At 44.8% G+C, this 16,572-nt stretch overlaps 1 protein-coding gene across 11 annotated transcripts in view; it reads right to left on the bottom strand.

Moving 5' to 3' along the window:
* Positions 1-13,748, bottom strand: part of STIM1 (stromal interaction molecule 1) — a 160,243-nt gene extending 146,495 nt beyond the window's left edge. For 3 of the 11 annotated variants that reach the window (XM_061629244.1, XM_061629243.1, XM_061629233.1), the window contains exons 1-2: positions 12,708-13,140; positions 11,480-11,784 (exon numbers count right to left, since the gene is read on the bottom strand). In XM_061629244.1, coding sequence (XP_061485228.1) covers positions 11,480-11,588 — 109 coding nt within the window. In that variant the 5' untranslated portion in view covers positions 11,589-11,784; positions 12,708-13,140. The other 8 variants (XM_061629239.1, XM_061629237.1, XM_061629236.1 and 5 more) reach the window with 8 other exon arrangements.
* Positions 13,749-16,572: the final 2,824 nt, after the last annotated feature.

Raw genomic sequence — 16,572 nt, 5'->3', positions numbered from 1 at the left:
GAACAGGGTGGTTCACGACAGATGCTCTTGGAGGTTGCTGATTCATAGGGTCGCCGTAAGTCGAAATCGACTTGAAGGCACATAAAAACAACAAAGTCCAAAGCAGTACACCACCCTTTATAAAAACTGCAAATTTAAAATTAAGTCAAGGGAAGAAGCAGCCATTGGCATGCCAATCAGGCATATCATCAGTTAGCTAAATAAATAAATAAATAAATAAATAAAGAGGTTCAGATGACAAAGCCTAAATGTTCCAGACAAACCTAAGAGTAGGTATCAAAAAGGACAAAGCATGCTGTCCACAGTTCTTATCCAAAATGTCCAAGAGAATTTTAAATCAATACTACAGCAAGTCCTATATTTTGATGCAGAATGTCTCATGTTCAATCCCTAGGGTTTTGGTTTTTTTTTAAAGATCAAGTTACAGGTGACAGAAGAGACTTTTCTAAACCTGAAAGCCTGCAAAGCAGCTACAAGCCAGGAGAGACCACAGTGGGCTAGACTGACAAAGATGAAGCTACTTTATTACAGGTCAGACTAAATTGCCAGGGCATTCCTCCATGGAAATATCAACAGACACGCAATCCCATAAAAAAATGTTCCATCATATCCAGGCCTCATATGCACGGTTCAAGGAGACCAATTTGAGCAAATTAAAACTAATTGTATAATTTACAGCTTTTAATATACAAAGATCAGAAGCCAGATTTCCATGGCCTTGGATTTATTTATTTGTTTATTATTTGATTTATATCCCGCCCTTCCTCCCAGCAGGAGCCCAGGGCGGCAAACAAAAGCACTAAAAACACTTTAAAACATCATAAAAACAGACTTGAAAATACATTAAAACAAAACAACTTTAAAAACATTTTTTAAAAGCTTTGAAGACATTTTTTTTAAAAAAGGTTAAAAAACATTGTTTTTTAAAAAAAGTTTAAAAGCATATTAAAAAGCAATTCCAACACAGACGCAGATGGGTTTGGGCTTCCTCATCACCACAACGGCAAGTCATCCCTTGCTACTGAGCTGCACAAGTCACTTAGCATTCCTCTTACCTTCCCAGCCAGCCTAAACGAATGACTTGGTTTGGGGAAGGATGATACAAGCAAGAATCCAGCCCATCACACCAGAAGGTCATCCTGGGACTTCTTCACCCTGAACAACCTCATTCGATGCAGAATAGCCAGTGAGCTTGGTCTTTAATGTGCATGAATTAATTTCTCCAGCATCAAGCTGATTAGTGAAAAGAATTCAGTTGGGGTTTTCAGCACAAACAAACACAGGCTGCAGTTTCAGAGCCTCCGGGCTGTTTGAGGGCACTTTGTTTTTTTAAAGCTCACCACCAGCTAATGTGAGATGGTTAATAGCAAACAGGAAACTTCTGCACTAGATCCACCTGGGGATGAATGACAGCCGCTAACCAAGTTTAACTGCTAGAAGAGAACTTATTTTTTAAAAAATACAAAGTTCACTTCAGGGAAAAGGTTCCGCCCTCCAGAGAACTACAACTGTCTGAACATCCTTGTTCTGTGGGCTTCATTTCATTTGTTTGCTAGGATGGAATTACATCGCAGAATGACGCCTTTCTCCTTTCTTTGCAAATATATCTGCATTAGAGAGATCTCCAAGCAAGATTAGTTATGCCACGCCATTATTGCACTCATTAGATATCTCTTGCTTGAGCATTCTACAGAGAAAGAGACATAGAGACAGGCCTTCTCAAGTACAGAAATATAAAGCTGTGACCATTTTACATACTTCTAAAGCTTCTAGCATGCTTGGTTTGACACTTATGCTCAAAAATAGATGCACAAGAAGCAAACTAAGCATGTAAACACCTTGTTCCTTTTGAGATCCCATAGCAACACTCCTATCATCATGTATCTGAATGACCCGAAGTTATGTAACTGCTAATATATACAACATGGACTGACCTATGAGTAGCAGAGGATCAAACTGCACCATAAAAGGGACCACCATCTCCCCACATATCCCTGTCCAGCAACTGTGCCCCTCAAATGTATTTAATTATATGTATTTCTCACTCTCTCTTTTTTTAACAAGTCTGTCTCACACAGCAACTTACAATGTAATAACAAAACTTTAAAACCAAGCAGAAGATGGGACACGGCTGGAGGTGCACTTTGCTTGTACTAGAAACTTGGCTTTTAGTGTTGAAGATCCAGCCCTCTGGAATCAATCACCAGTCAGAATTAGACAGGCGCACAGCCTCATGATATTCAGGCATCTACTAAAGAAGCTTTTCTTTCAGAAGGCTTTCCTTGACGTATGATGCAGTCATCTATGAAATGTTAATTGTACATCTGTAGGAACCGATTCATTATTTTTAGACGTTATATTTTATCTTATTATCTTGCTATACGCCACTTTGATGCCCTCAGGTGAAACGGTTTATCAATGTGTAAAATAAATAATGGTCGGCAGAAGGTATATGGACGCTGGACATCTATCTATACCCTCTGCCTTCAGAAATGAACAAAAGCAACACTTTCCCTGCTGATCTAGTCTGCTTTGACAAGGCCAGTTCAAACTCTCATTCACTGAGGCTGTACAAACACCACAGAACCCCAACTTCGTGTGAAAGAGATGGGGGAGGGGCAATCCTATGACTAGACCAGCCTTCTCCAATCTGGTGCCCTCCAGATGTTGCTGTAACTACAGCTCCCATCAGCCCCAGCCAGCACTGAGAAAAGGTTCAGGAAGGCTGGCTACGCCTTCTCTCCTACAAACAAGCATTTTATGTGGGCTGCCGTTTTGACGTGAGGATATTTTTTTAAAAAAATAAACCATACCAGCTGATCTACTGTAATGGCTTCCTTCATCCTTGCCCCTCCTAAATGAGAGTGTCAGAGTAGCCCATAATAAGCCCATCATGGCCTGTGCTCTACACACTTCAGGGAGCACCTGCTCCTATGATGTTTCTTCCTTCTCTCCAAGGATATTTCTTCCCGAGGATGCTTTACTCTGCACTCCTCCTTTCACTATGGCCTGCCCCCTATTGGGTGCAGAGCAAGGCCTTCTCTGAAAGGCCCCCTGCAAGAAATCCAGCCGGGACCCTCGCTATACAGCCTCCATAGCCATCTGAAAACAACATTTGTTTTTAAGGCATCTGTCTGTGCCTGTTCATTATCACAGGATGAGTTGAGTTAGTTTTTCTTTCTCCTAGATTATGCTGTTGTTAATGTATTTAATTTATTTTACTGCTACTTGGATGTAGTGTGCATCATTTTTGAGTACTAAATGGAAAAGCAGTTCATTAAATATCTTAAATAAATAAATACAATCCCATGAGACACAGGGAAATGAGCTAAGGCATAATGACCCACAAGGAAAACCAGCAAGGCTGGGGCTTAGTCAGGATTTGAACTCAAGACTCACAGGACCAAGTCGCCCCTCTGCATTATACTGATTAGTTTATCACTGATCTGCCTAAGAAAGCAACCCTTTTTCAGGTATAAGGAAAAGAAGAGGCCTGAAAAAGCCTTTACCTGCAATCTTTAGGAGACACGTGGAGCGTTAATGAGGCCAAAACTCTCTGACTGTCCCTCAACCCAAACGATAATTCTGAATAAAAAGAGAGAGCAGCCATGCAAGCAAACCACAAACTCCACACCAGCTCAGCTTTAAGAATTCAAATATTTTATGAACTGAATATGTAAATGAATAGCAGTTGGTGCCTGATACTCTGCTGTTACACTGGCAGAAGATCTCAACACTGATAATAACCAACGTTTCAGTACTTCAAGGCAATAAATTATCTGAAGAAAAGTAGATTGGAGAGCTTGTAAACCTGCCTTGTGCTTTTCATTTTGTGGAGTGCCTAGATTTTGGAGGCACTTTCTAAATATAAATAAATAGGAACATCTATCAAGGTTTTGTCATGTTATCATCATATAATGCAAAACTTAAAAGGTGGCATGACACCTTGCCAAAATGGACCAGCTCCACCTGCACCAGAGGTGGACATTCAGAACTAAAAACTTTATTCTACATTTCAATGAATTAAACTGTTAGTGGTCTTGGATTCAAAGGATCCTACCTCAAGTTAGAAGATAAACTAGATAAGCTTTAAATCCTTTTTTAGCTCATCATGGTATTCAATATAGTTCTTTTAAAGGAAAAAGAAGTGCAGTATTGCCACTATTTTAATGCCTGGCATCCCCTTCCATAGTGCAACTGCAGCACTTTCCAGGCTTACTCATAAACGTTATCCCCTTGGGGTACAAACAGGATAAATCTTCTCCAGAAGCAAAAGACACTTTCCCAGTTTGCGGAGATAGGGGAGGCAGGATTTCTTCTCATCTAGCAGTATGGCCTGCTGACAATTTCTGGAGGTGGGGAGAGAGAAGGCAGCTCAATATCTCTCACTAAGCAGATGCACTTAACTTAAAAAGGTGGGCAGGAAGCGTGACTCTTTTAACCTCCAGCAACTGCTGTGGCAGCTTTTGTTCAAAGCAGAGTCATAGCAGGATTGGGGTTCAGAGCCAGAGCCACTGTGCTGAATAAGGGAGAGCCCAGACCCTTCCTGCCAACTGGGGGTATCCTACCCTGCCCAAGGGGTGCTGCAATCTAAAGATGGAAAAACATACTTTTGAGTTCCAGAGTATCATGTTTTTAGGAGCCAGCCTCAACTCATAAGGCAGCAACCCTGCACAGGATGGAACGAAAAGCCAAGATCCTTCAGCACCAGCATCGTGATCTAGCCACTTCCTTGTACACAGCCCACCTGTAGCATCGCAAGTCCACAGCGATGAACCAGAATAAGCCAACAGGCACAACTGCGGCTACAGACAGGCCTTTTTCAGCTGTGTGGCCAAGTATGCCATAGGTTTTGAGCAGCAGAGGGATGATGAAGGATCTCAAGCCTCTTATCTTTCCATTCTTGCTCTCATCAGAAGTATTCAGGATTTGATGCATGATGATACCTTCAATTATTTTAAATGCAACTCCAGTTGGAAGTGCCCAACAGCTCTTAGCGTTTTGCTTTGCATGTGCTTTTATTGGTTATTTCAACTGTTTAGATGTTTCCAACATGATATGGAAATATTTAGTATAATATTTTAGACCCTCCTGCAACTGAAGGTGGTACAGATGTTAAAGAGATTTTGCAAAAAGCAGTAAGACCAATAGTATGTCTATCCACCAAGTGAATAATGGGGAAAAAAGACCTTTTAAAAACGGAATAAAAGTTATACAATCCTCTGGAGATACTTATAGAATCATAGAATAGTAGAGTTGGAAGGGGCCTATAAGGCCATCAAGTCCAACCCTCTGCTCAATGCAGAAATCCAAATTAAAGCATTCCCAACAGATGGCTGTCCAGCTGCCTCTTGAATGCCTCCAGTGTCAGAGAGCCCATTACCTCTCTAGGTAATTAGTTCCATTGTCATATGGCTCTAACAGTTGGGATGTTTTTCCTGATGTCCAGTCGAAATCTGGCTTCCTGCAACTTGAGCCCATTATTCCGTGTCCTGCACTCTGGGACGATCGAGAAGAGATCCCGGCCCTCCTCTGTGTGACAGCCTTTTGTGTACTTGAAGAGTGCTGTCCTATCTCCCCTCAGTCTTCTCTTCTCCAGGCTAAACATGCCCAGTTCTTTCAGTCTCTCCTCATAGGGCTTTGTTTTCAGTCCCCTGATCATCTTTGTTGCCCTCCTCTGAACCCGTTCCAGTTTGTCTGCATCCTTCTTGAAGACCAAGAACTGGTAACATGATGCTTAGGCATCACAACAAGGCATGTCTCCACACTGGCCTTTGTGGGAGGTTCCATGAATTAATACTGCAATGGAACAGCAACTGGACTGGCTTGTTCTGTAGTATTTTCCTCCTGTACATTGGATATACTGCACAGCTCTAACTGTACTTGATGAAAGGATGTTGACGTATTTTAAGTTATGCTACGTAAATTGCTCTGGCAGTTTTGTATAAAGAATAGTATGCAAATTGAATGAAATGATAGAATGAATAAATAAAATAAGCAACAGTTCCCTAGTTCTGAAGTCTCATGCGATTCTCTTGAATGCCCTAATTCTGCTACGCTGAAGGTAAGACACGCTCTCAAATCGGGGGGGGGGAGAGTACTCTTGCTCTCCCCTCGATGGATCGTCACCTTGTAGTGGTGAGTGGGCTTGTGTGTTCCAATGAACCCTGTGAGCAATGCCCATCGGGAATCATGGACTCCTAGCAGAGTCACCCATGGCGGTCAGGTCAAGATGAGTTTCTATGATGAGCTTCCGCCGAGCCTTGAAGACCTGGCTCTTTAGGCAGGCTGGTGGGCTAGGTTTTACTATTATTGCTTCAGATTTTTAATGTTTAATGTATTTGTATGTTTTATTTTGTACATCGCCCAGAGTGGCTGGATAACCAGCCAGATGGGCGACTAATAAATGTAATATTAATATTAATAACAACAACAACAATAATAATAATAGAGAGGAACCCGACAAAGAACGATCCAAGAATGTCCTCAATGGCAGAACAGGCGGAGGATAACAATGTGTATGTTACAACGGCTTTGAAGGCAGCAGATAAAAGACTTCCAATCGCAGTGGTACCCATGCCATTGGATCAAAGCCTTTTTCTGTCAAGATTGTGTGTTGATCATCGTGCGCTGATCTCCACACATAAAACAAATTCACACACAGGCGTCTCCCAACCAAATTATCTTGGAAGACAATCTTACTCGGCCACAAGTGATCACCAACCACTCTTGCCCTCAGGTCCTGTTTGCAGGTTTCCCTTTGGGGCATCTGGGTGGCCACCGAGACCACATGATGCTGGGCTAGGTGGGCCCCATTTGGCCCAATCCAGCAAGGCTCTTCTGTCAGCTGTCATTCTACAGTGCCCAAACTCCATTCTGGAAGCCAGGAAAGCTAAGGCAGCCCTGCTGAACAGGCCTATTTGAATGAGATAAATGTTTATCCAAAGACCAAGGAAAGATCCCTGCAGGATTTGGGTGTTGTGTTACTATTTATGTGCCACAAGACTCTCCTCCTTTCACTGCAACAGACCAAAAGTACAGCAACACATTAAATGAAAAATATGTGTGTCCCTCCGAGCTCTAACAGACTTAGAAAAGGGGGGGGTATTTCGCAGAGCAGAACCACTCTCTCCACATAACCCAGTCCCCCCCCCATTTTCCCCCAGCCAATTCTGAGACTGGAAATAAGCATGACACAGGAAAAAGAAAAGCCGGGCAAGGATGTGTGTATGGTTAAGCAACCCCCCCCAACTGCTAATTCACCCCTGGAAATTACCCCAGCAAACATACTCAGCTGAAGTGCTAAGCAGTTCCAATCTGACACAGCTAGAAAGAAGGACACCCTTCCTTTGGGGAGAGAGAGGATGGAAACTCCTGCATTGCACAGGGGGTTGGAGTTGATGGCCTTATAGGCCCCTTCCAACTCTACTATGATTCTAAGAAGCCCTCACACAGTGTTACTGCACAGATTCCTTCTCGTGGAAGAAAAATATAAGAATTGTAACCCTTGCACTCGGGTCCTGCTTGCAGGCTTCCCCCAGGCACCTGGTTGGCCACTGTGAGATCAGGATGCTGGACTAGATGGGCCACTGGCCTGATCCAGCAGGCTCTTCTTATGTTCTTCTTATGTTCTTATGCTCAGAGTAGAAATGTGAAGGCCAGGAGAGGGAATGGAACAATGCAGGAGAAAATGGATTTTCCCATCCCCCCCCCATTTTGGGGGAAAAAATGAAAAAAGCTCCAGGCAAAAAAGGAAAAACAATGTTTTCCCCCTGAATTTTTCTGGGTTTTTTCCCCAGGCCTTCACATCTCTAGGTCAGATCATGTATGAACAGTATATGGATATACATATACCGTTCAACAAGATTTTCACACGCATCCAATGCTGTTCACCTTTGTGCAAGGAAGTGCAACCCAAGAAAAAGTAAGCAGCAGGTCTATTCTGCTTCTGTGATGGAGGCTGGCCTCCTTTGTGCTTACTTTGGGCCTTCAGAATTTACAAACTACTGAAAATCCTAAGGAAAGCAACAGAAGATTAAGTGGTTACGAGAAATATTAAAAAGAATCCAGCATTTTTGGCTTAGAAACGGCTGGGATAACCACAATAGGCAACAACAGAACACACCCTGCCGCCCTCTCATATCAGTGTCTGTCTGCTGCCTTGAGAATGAGAGGGCAGCAGAAGTAGTTAATGCAGGGGAGGGGGCAGGAGGAAGCCATTTAACAATGTTTGAGCTGTAAGACACAGCCTGAGCATTTGCAAGTTGCCAAGCAAGCCCATAGCACTGATCATTATAATTATTTTTAAACATGTTAGATAAATATTTGATGTGGTGTAGGGTAAAGAAGCAGGCAAGATAACTGGCTACTGTGCACAGCATCAGGAGCAAAAGAAGCAGGCTTACTTACAGCCAGCCGTAAAACGCAATTACCCCACAGAGCTGAAATTTATCACTGCTCCGGCAGGCCCTTTCTGACACAGAGCTAAGGGCCACTATGACCAGGAAAGAGGGGGACAACAAATGACCAAATCTGCACATAGTTAGTAAATGAAGCAACCCTTATTTACACACAAACTTGCAAGCTGATCTTAGTAAATCCTCATTTAAAAGATTGAGAGAAACTGCTACAACTACATGCCCATGATCGAGCTATACATCAGAAAATCTTATTTCTCTACTACAGATTCCAGCTGCTTCATCAGATTAATAACCGTCTAACTTTTAAATTAAGTTAAGATTGTCCTGATGCACAACCCATACTCTGCACAAGAGGCTACTGTAAGGACAGACTATGGAGAAACCGATTGGTTCCCCATCGGAAAGGGTGTGAGACAGGGGTGTATTTTATCACCCTATTTATTTAATTTATACGCAGAACGTATCATACGAAAAGCAGGATTGGACCAAGATGAAGGAGGTGTGAAAATTGGAGGGAGAAATATCAATCATTTAAGATATGCAGACGATACCATACTACTAGCAGAAACCAGTAATGATTTGAAACAATGCTGATAAAAGTTAAAGAGGAAAGCACAAAAGCAGGACTACAGCTGAACGTCAAGAAGACTAAAGTAATGACAACAGAAGATTTATGTAACTTTACAGTTGACAATGAGGACATTGAACTTGTCAAGGATTCAATACCTTGGCACAGTCATTAACCAAAATGGAGAGAATAGTCAAGAAATCAGAAGAAGGCTAGGACTGGGGAGGGCAGCTAGAAAAGGTCCTCAAATGCAAAGATGTATCACTGAACACTAAAGTCAGGATCATTCAGACCATGGTATTCCTGATCTCTATGTATGGGTGTGAAAAGCTGGACAGTGAAAAAAGCGGATAAGAGAAAAATCCAACTCATTTGAAATGTGGTGTTGGAGGAGAGCTTTGCGCATACCATGGACTGCAAAAAAGACAAGTAACTGGGTGTTAGAAGAAATTAAGCCAGAGTTATCACTAGAAGCTAAAATGATGAAACTGAGGTTATACTTTGGACACATCATGAGAAGACATGATTCACTAGTAAAGACAATAATGCTGGGAAAAACGCAGTCTCTACCTGCTAAGCTTTTGGAACCCTGAGTGGTACGCTGCCTGGAATATTCTTCTTTAGTCAAAAGACAGTACTTCAGTGAACATTCAGTCTTTCCTCCAGAAGCCCCCCAGCCCCTCTCTACATTTGTTGCCGGAAGCAACAGACAACACTTTCAGCGACCAAACACCCACAAAATTCCAGACTCTGCAGACAGGCAAGCAAGCAAGAAACCTACCCTTTGCAACCAAATTAAACCAGGCATGTTTAACACAGAATAGTGAGACTGTCCACATTTTCTGTGACTGTGGCTAAAGAATCTGGCTTCCCTGCTCACTCAACGTTTATTTAAAATTTGGGCATCTGAGATAACGAGTTTCTGTTTGGCAATAAGGCCTGTGGACCCTAAGAGTTTTCATGCTGGAAAACTGGTGCTTCCACAATGCTGTTGCCACTAGCAATTGAATGTCTTACAAATGCCAAGGAAATTACTACTCTGGGTTTGCTAATACTTGCCCACACCTACTGTAAGTCATGTTATTACGTAAGAAGTAACTGATGTGGGTAGTCTCTCCAAGCCAGTAACAGAGGATGCAAGTGTCCTACTGTAGTGCTCAGCACTCCATAAGAATTGCCACACTGGATGAGGCCACTGCCCATCAAATCCTGCTTCTTCTTTCCCAGCGGCAGCCAGCCAAATACCTCTGGGTGCTCATGTTCAGGTCATGAAGGCCATAATCTTCCCCTGTTGTTTGCCAGCATCTGGTTTTCATGCCTGTTTTATATGAAGGTGAAGAGCTTGTGATCTCTCCTCCTCTCCCTGAACACCTATAACCCTTGTAGCAGTGAATTCCACAGCCAGTTGCCCAGGCAGTGGGAACTGCTGCCTCATCCTCAACATACTGTACTTACTTGTGCCATAGCCAATGAGGAGAGGCTTGTTGCCCATTATGACCACAGTACAAAGGTCAACCTATCGTATTCCTCCTGGGAATTCAACAAGCCTAACCCTTTAGAAACTGGTGGGCTCTAACTGACACATCCTCTGTCGCTGCCAAGACACCTGATAAAGCTATGTTGGCTACATGTCAGCATCACCTTAACTTTTTAAAAGACGAGTGATGCAATTATGGGAACTTTCAAGATGAGAAATTAGTAACTGTCTGCCCTGGCCATCGCTTCACAGATTAGTCTTATGCATGGGGCTGCCCTAGATCTTTATTAATGCTCAGGCACCACAAAATGAGCAGGGAACGGTGGTTTCTCTCTTAGCATATTCTGAAACTCAGAGTGTCAGACTTCAGAGGCTTGAACCAGCAGACTATCAAATATTATGTTCTAAATACTTTTTTCCTTTTTTTATCTGATGGCTGACAGGACTGTCCTGTTTGCACCTACAGTAACATTGTTTAACCCAATCTAGAGATGACAGTTAACATTCATCAGTCATCCAACAGCTAACCTCAAGTCTGAAACAGCCACATCTTCACTTAGCAGGTTTCAGACATCAAGAAGAACACATCTTCTCCCACAAATGATACAACTGCCATTTGTCTCTATGTAATGCAGGAACTAACCGCTTTTACTTCAAATGCTCGCTGCATTTTTCAAACTTCCTACAGGAAAAAAAAAACACTGCAGGGAAGGTGTGGTCTCTTACACATGTTAGGAAAAAAACCCAGTGTGGTATATCTAAGAGGAGGAAAATGGTTAAGATTGAAGCAAACGTAATACAGGTTGGTGTGGTGGGAACTCCAAAATGCTTTTCACGTTTCTTTTGTGAACATAGCTGGAGCCTCTATGAACAGAAATCCAATTTATAACTTCCAAAGTAGCATACAGTGACCAGGCTTCCCTGCCACTGCCAACAGCCTGATGGAACAGAATTCCACTCCAAATAATCATTTGTACACACAAAACCAGCTCATTCCCAACAACTTTTTCTTACCTGCAATTGTGGCATCATCCAGGTGGGTGCCTGGGGGCCTCTCCCCTTGTCCTTGCTGCAGAAGGAAGCCACAAAGGATCCACATGGCTATTCTGGCCCACGCGTCCATGTTGCGTCTGGCAAAGAAGATCTTTCCGCTTTCGGCGTGTCAGCTCTTCTTCAACATCAGTTCCCAACAGAAAAAGAAGTCTAGATTCCCTGGGCTACTCTCAAACCTGTTCCTCTCTGACCTTGAATTCGTATATTCCAAAACAGTACAGGAAGTGTCTGTTATCCCAGAAGCAAATCCAGGTTGTTTCCAGAAGCTGCAGAAGTAAAGGTTGGAAAGGCTTTAGGGCGTTTTCCCCTAGCCCCTGAACACAACTTGAAATTCTGCCCCAGATTCAACAGCCTCCCAAAACCCTTCCTATATCCAGCCAACGAAGGGCTTGTCCTGCCTCTGAGGGCAGAAACGGTCATACAAATCCTAAACACTTAAAAGCAACATGCTACATAACTGGAAAATAAGTAAAACATGTTATTTGGGCTTGGCTGCTTTCTTTCATGAATCCCTTGTACTGCCACAACCCAACCACTGAACTAGTTCTCCAAGTGCACCTCAAACACTGCCAGCAGATTCAAAACGATTTAACTGGACTAGAGGGCACCAGATTATGCCTGGCAGAATAAAACTGAAGCAGGTTCTTCCCTTCCCCTTATTATTATTATGTTTGCAAAACTAGATTTTCAGTTTTCAAACCTCAGGAGTTTTAAGCTGACTGCTGGATGCCTAAGAAGGTCTGAATACAACCTAGTAATCTCTCTGCAAAAAAAGGCACAAGCAGGCAAACTCAGAGCAATAGCACAAGGCACGCAGTATCTAAAAACATGGAAGAACGAAACATCGACCAGATAAAGATTCAAGACACAGGCCCCTTGTTGCACAATTTGCCCCTTTGGGTCCTGTCGAAAAGAAATCTTCCTCAGAACTAAGAGAAAGAAAAACTGCTGGAGCCCAGCTGCCCACTCGTGCAACTCGTGCACTCTTTCCAGGGACAAGAAAAGGCAGCCTTGCTACCGCCTGGCGCGAACGCTTCCTGGCTTGCCTGTCTCCTGGATTTAGCTCTGCCACAGGGAGGCGGAGGAACTCTCAACTCTCTGCTTAAGCCAAAGGCCGCTGAAGCACTCATTCTTCTCCCCGCTGCTCCCCAAAAATCACTCCCTGAAATCCCTCCATCCTTCAGACTACCAGGGCCGCTTCCTTTCTCCTCCAGCTGTAAAGAGAAGTTTCTTCCCCCGGAGCAGGCTCTGCGTCAAATGGTCAAAATAAAACTTTTTTAGAAGTCTTATCAGATTGGAGGGTTTGATAGAACTAATTTAAAAAAAATCTCTCCGTTTGTTCTGGAAAGAAGAGAGAAAAGCAACCCCGCAGGTCCAGCTGCGGATCTTCTCGAGCCCCCTGGCTATTTCGAGGAGAAGCTCCGTCCAGGCCAGGGCAGCCCCGGACGCCCCCTCGGTCCGCCTCGCTCTCCCCGCAGGAGGCAAAAGGAGGAGATCCCGGGAGGCTCCTGTCACACGAGCGGATCCGGGCTCGGCCCTGCCAGTCCCGGCTGGCTTCTCCCTTCGGCGGGCTCCAGGCTCTCCTGAGGCCGGTGGCTGCGTGGGGCAGCTCCTCCGAGGGGGCTCACCTGCCCGCAGGTGCAGACAGGCTGAGGCGGCTCTCCAGGGCGAGCCCAGAGCCTCACCCACGCACGTGACTGATTCTCCCCCTCACACTCCCCGAGGCTGACCCCCCCCACACAACACCCCCCAAAATGCCCTCACCCAGGCTAACCCCTCCCTCCTCTTCTTGCCCTCCTCAGCCCCCCCTTTCTAAAAAACGGCCTAACTACTCCCCCCCTTCCTGGACCAGCCCTCCCCACACTCACAAATGGCCTCACAGCAGGCTGCCCTCCTCCCTCAGGCACACTATACTAGGCTAGCCTTCATTTTTCCCCCCGGAAATGGTATCTCCGGAGCACTCTCCCTCTTCTCCCCCCCACCACGCAATGGTATCTCCCACTCACACCAACCCCCTTCCTCCTCAGTGAGTCTCCCTCGCGCCACCCAGACAGCTCTACTCACTCACTCGCTCCCCCCACCCGGGGCCCTAAAGTGGACTTTCCCACGCACGCGGTGACTTCCTCTCTCTTCCCCCCGCCTTCTGCGCCTAATGGTCTCTCCCCTCGGCCTCGCTCGGCTCCGGCTCGAGCAGCCGCCTCGGCGCTCCTTTCGCGCACTCTCAGGGCCCGCCCCTTCTCGCCTGACAGCCAATAAGGGCGCCGGACTCCGCTGTCACTGACACAGCCTGCCCAACAGCGGCTCCTAGTGGCGGGAAGGGCGAAGGGGGCCGAAGCAGAGGCGGTAGCGTCCCGCAGCATCAAATGGCAATGCGGGCTGGACCAATATGGGGGTGTTTGGTTTGAAGGGGGGACAGCTCCCTGCACGTAGAAGGACAGCATGCGGGGAGAAGGCTCAGCTCGTCCCTCATCCCTGACAGGCTACATTTCTGCGTGCTGGGATTTTTAAAGGGGGGAAAAAGTACTCCAAATGGCCAAACCTGCTTAAGTTTTACCTCTGAAGTAAGTCTGAAACAGAAGTTGCTTTTTCCAGCCTAGACAGGAGGCATATGAGGAAATCCAGAAGGTGGGTTAAAGGTTACACACTAATGGGGTTATCCCACCCTTCTCAGGGTATTTTCCCGTCCTTTTCCTTACTGCAAAAAATCCACAGGGGGATTTGTTGTGCAATATAGCAAATCAATTTCAGGGTACTTCCAGAGTGAGTGTCACTATTTTTGGGTGGGATTCAATCACATACTGTACTGGCAAATTCAGGTTGTGCAGTTAAAGCTGGCCTTGCATGTCAAACTGGCTTCCATAAAAGACTGGACTTTTTACAGTAGGGAGAGCGATGGGAAACTGCCCTAGGAAGTATGGGGATCACATTTGTTCGGATGGAACATTATCTAACCTCCCCACAAACAAATCAAGGCAAATGCTCATTGAACAGCCAAGTTCAAGGTTCTAGTCTTGGTGTACAAAGCCCTATACATCTCAGGACCAGGATACCTGAAAGACCGTCTTATCCCTTACATACCCAGTCGCTCACTGCGCTCTGCAGGTGACTGCCTCCTGCAGATACCATCTTATCAGGAGGTCCGTTCCGCACAATATAGGAAACAGACCTTTAGTGTGACCGCACCTACCCTGTGGAATTCCCTCCCTTTGAATATTAGGCAGGCGCCATAGAATCGTAGAATAGTAGAGTTGGAAGGGGCCTACAAGGCCATCGAGTCCAACCCCCTGCTCAATGAAGGAATCCAAATCAAAGCATTCCAGGCAGATGGCTGTCCAGCTGCCTCTTGAACGCCTCCAGTGTGGGAGAGCCCACTACCTCTCTAGCTAATTGGTTCCATTGTCGTATGGCTCTAACAGTTAGGAAGTTTTTCCTGATGTCCAGTCGAAATCTGCTATCTTTTCGGCACCTTTTGAAGACTTTCCTCTTTCAACAAGCCTTTTAAGTTGAGACCTATCCCAGTCTGCATCTGTGTCAGAATTGTTTAATATGTTTTTAATAATGTGTTTAACACATTTTAAACGTTTTTTTAAAAAATGTTTTTAATGCTGTTTTTGTTTTAATGTATTTTAAGATCTGTTTTTATGATGTTTTAAATGTGTTTTAGTGCTTTGTTTGCCACCCTGGGCTCCTGCTGGGAGGAAGGGCGGGATACAAATTAAATTAATAATAATAATAAAAATAGTAACAGCTAACACCATCTAATCTGCCTTGAAACAAATCAGGAATGAATGCTCAATAAACAGGTTGTCCAGAAGCCCCCGAGTTGCTCAGCCTGAATGTGCCCTGACGCGTGAATCCCACCCAACAATAGCAGCAGTCGGGCAGAGCCCAAACAGAGCTACAGCATCTCCTAAGTAGGGTTGCCAGGTTCATGCCAGAGGCAAAGGTGGGTGAAGCAAGAAATGTAAATTTTACTTTTGTACAGTCGGCTTTTTTCTACACACACGCACCCACCCTCCTTTATCCTCCACCCAGGCAAGCAAGTGGCATTCCCAGAGTTCAAGAACTCGCATCCCACTGGGGCAAAGACACTCAAGGGAGGTGCAACGCAGGTCTGGGGTAGGGGTAGGAGGCATGGGAAAGTGTGTGTCCTGGAGAGAGTCCCTTGGGCCAGGCAGAGAGGCCTGGCGGCCCTCATTTGGCTCTGGGCTTGAAGGTCCCCATCCCTGCCTTAGAGAAAAAGTAGAATATAAAATTAACAAATAAATCCATTTATTCCCAGCCTACCTCTCCTGCTCTTTGACTGCCTCTGTTGGAGCACTTTGAAACTTTGATTTGAAATTTTGGTCTCCTTGTATTTGTCCTCAGGATCACTCAAAAAGGGGGATATTCCTGCAACTCCTGCAGCTTTGGAGCGCCGCCCCCAAACCCAGGTAGGCAACATTGCGAAGAGAATACCTGTATTGCTTAGACCGATGAGCTACCACAATGCAATACATGTAAAAGGAAAATGCAAAAGCTATATTTAAATACAAATGTTTCTTTTCAATGGGACTGATGCACAGGTGTTTGCTGCATCTTGCTTATTGTTTTTCTAATGAAAAACAAAATCTAATGATTTTGTCTTTGCAGTAGCAATGCAACTGGATTCCTCTGAGCAAATACAAACTCATCCCACTGGCCTAGTCCATGCATGAGCTTTCCTGCTTCATGGTTCTACGGAGAGCTATAGTCACGTTTACAACCTGGGCTCGAGCAAAGAACAGGTGAGGGGAACATCTGTTGCCCTCCATATGTTGCTAGACTCCAACTCCCATGATCCCTAACCATTGGCCATGCTGGCTGGGTCTGATAGGAGTCCAACAACATCTGGCAGGCCACAGATGTTCCCCAACCCTGGCACAGAACATCTTCTTGTTTTTATGTTCCTTTTGTGGCTTTTTCGTGCTGAACCTGGAGAAAAGTTCTGTGTCACCTGGAAGCTAACTCCTACGATTGTAAGCTATTGTAAAGGATGTGCACAGATGCGAAAGGAGAGTCCAGAATTGTACGAC

This window comes from Rhineura floridana, chromosome 5 (genome assembly GCF_030035675.1).
Source record: "Rhineura floridana isolate rRhiFlo1 chromosome 5, rRhiFlo1.hap2, whole genome shotgun sequence".
Taxonomy (NCBI): Eukaryota; Metazoa; Chordata; class Lepidosauria; order Squamata; family Rhineuridae; genus Rhineura; species Rhineura floridana.
The sequence above is the reverse complement of the archived record's forward strand: the minus strand, read 5'-3'. Positions and strand labels throughout refer to the sequence as shown.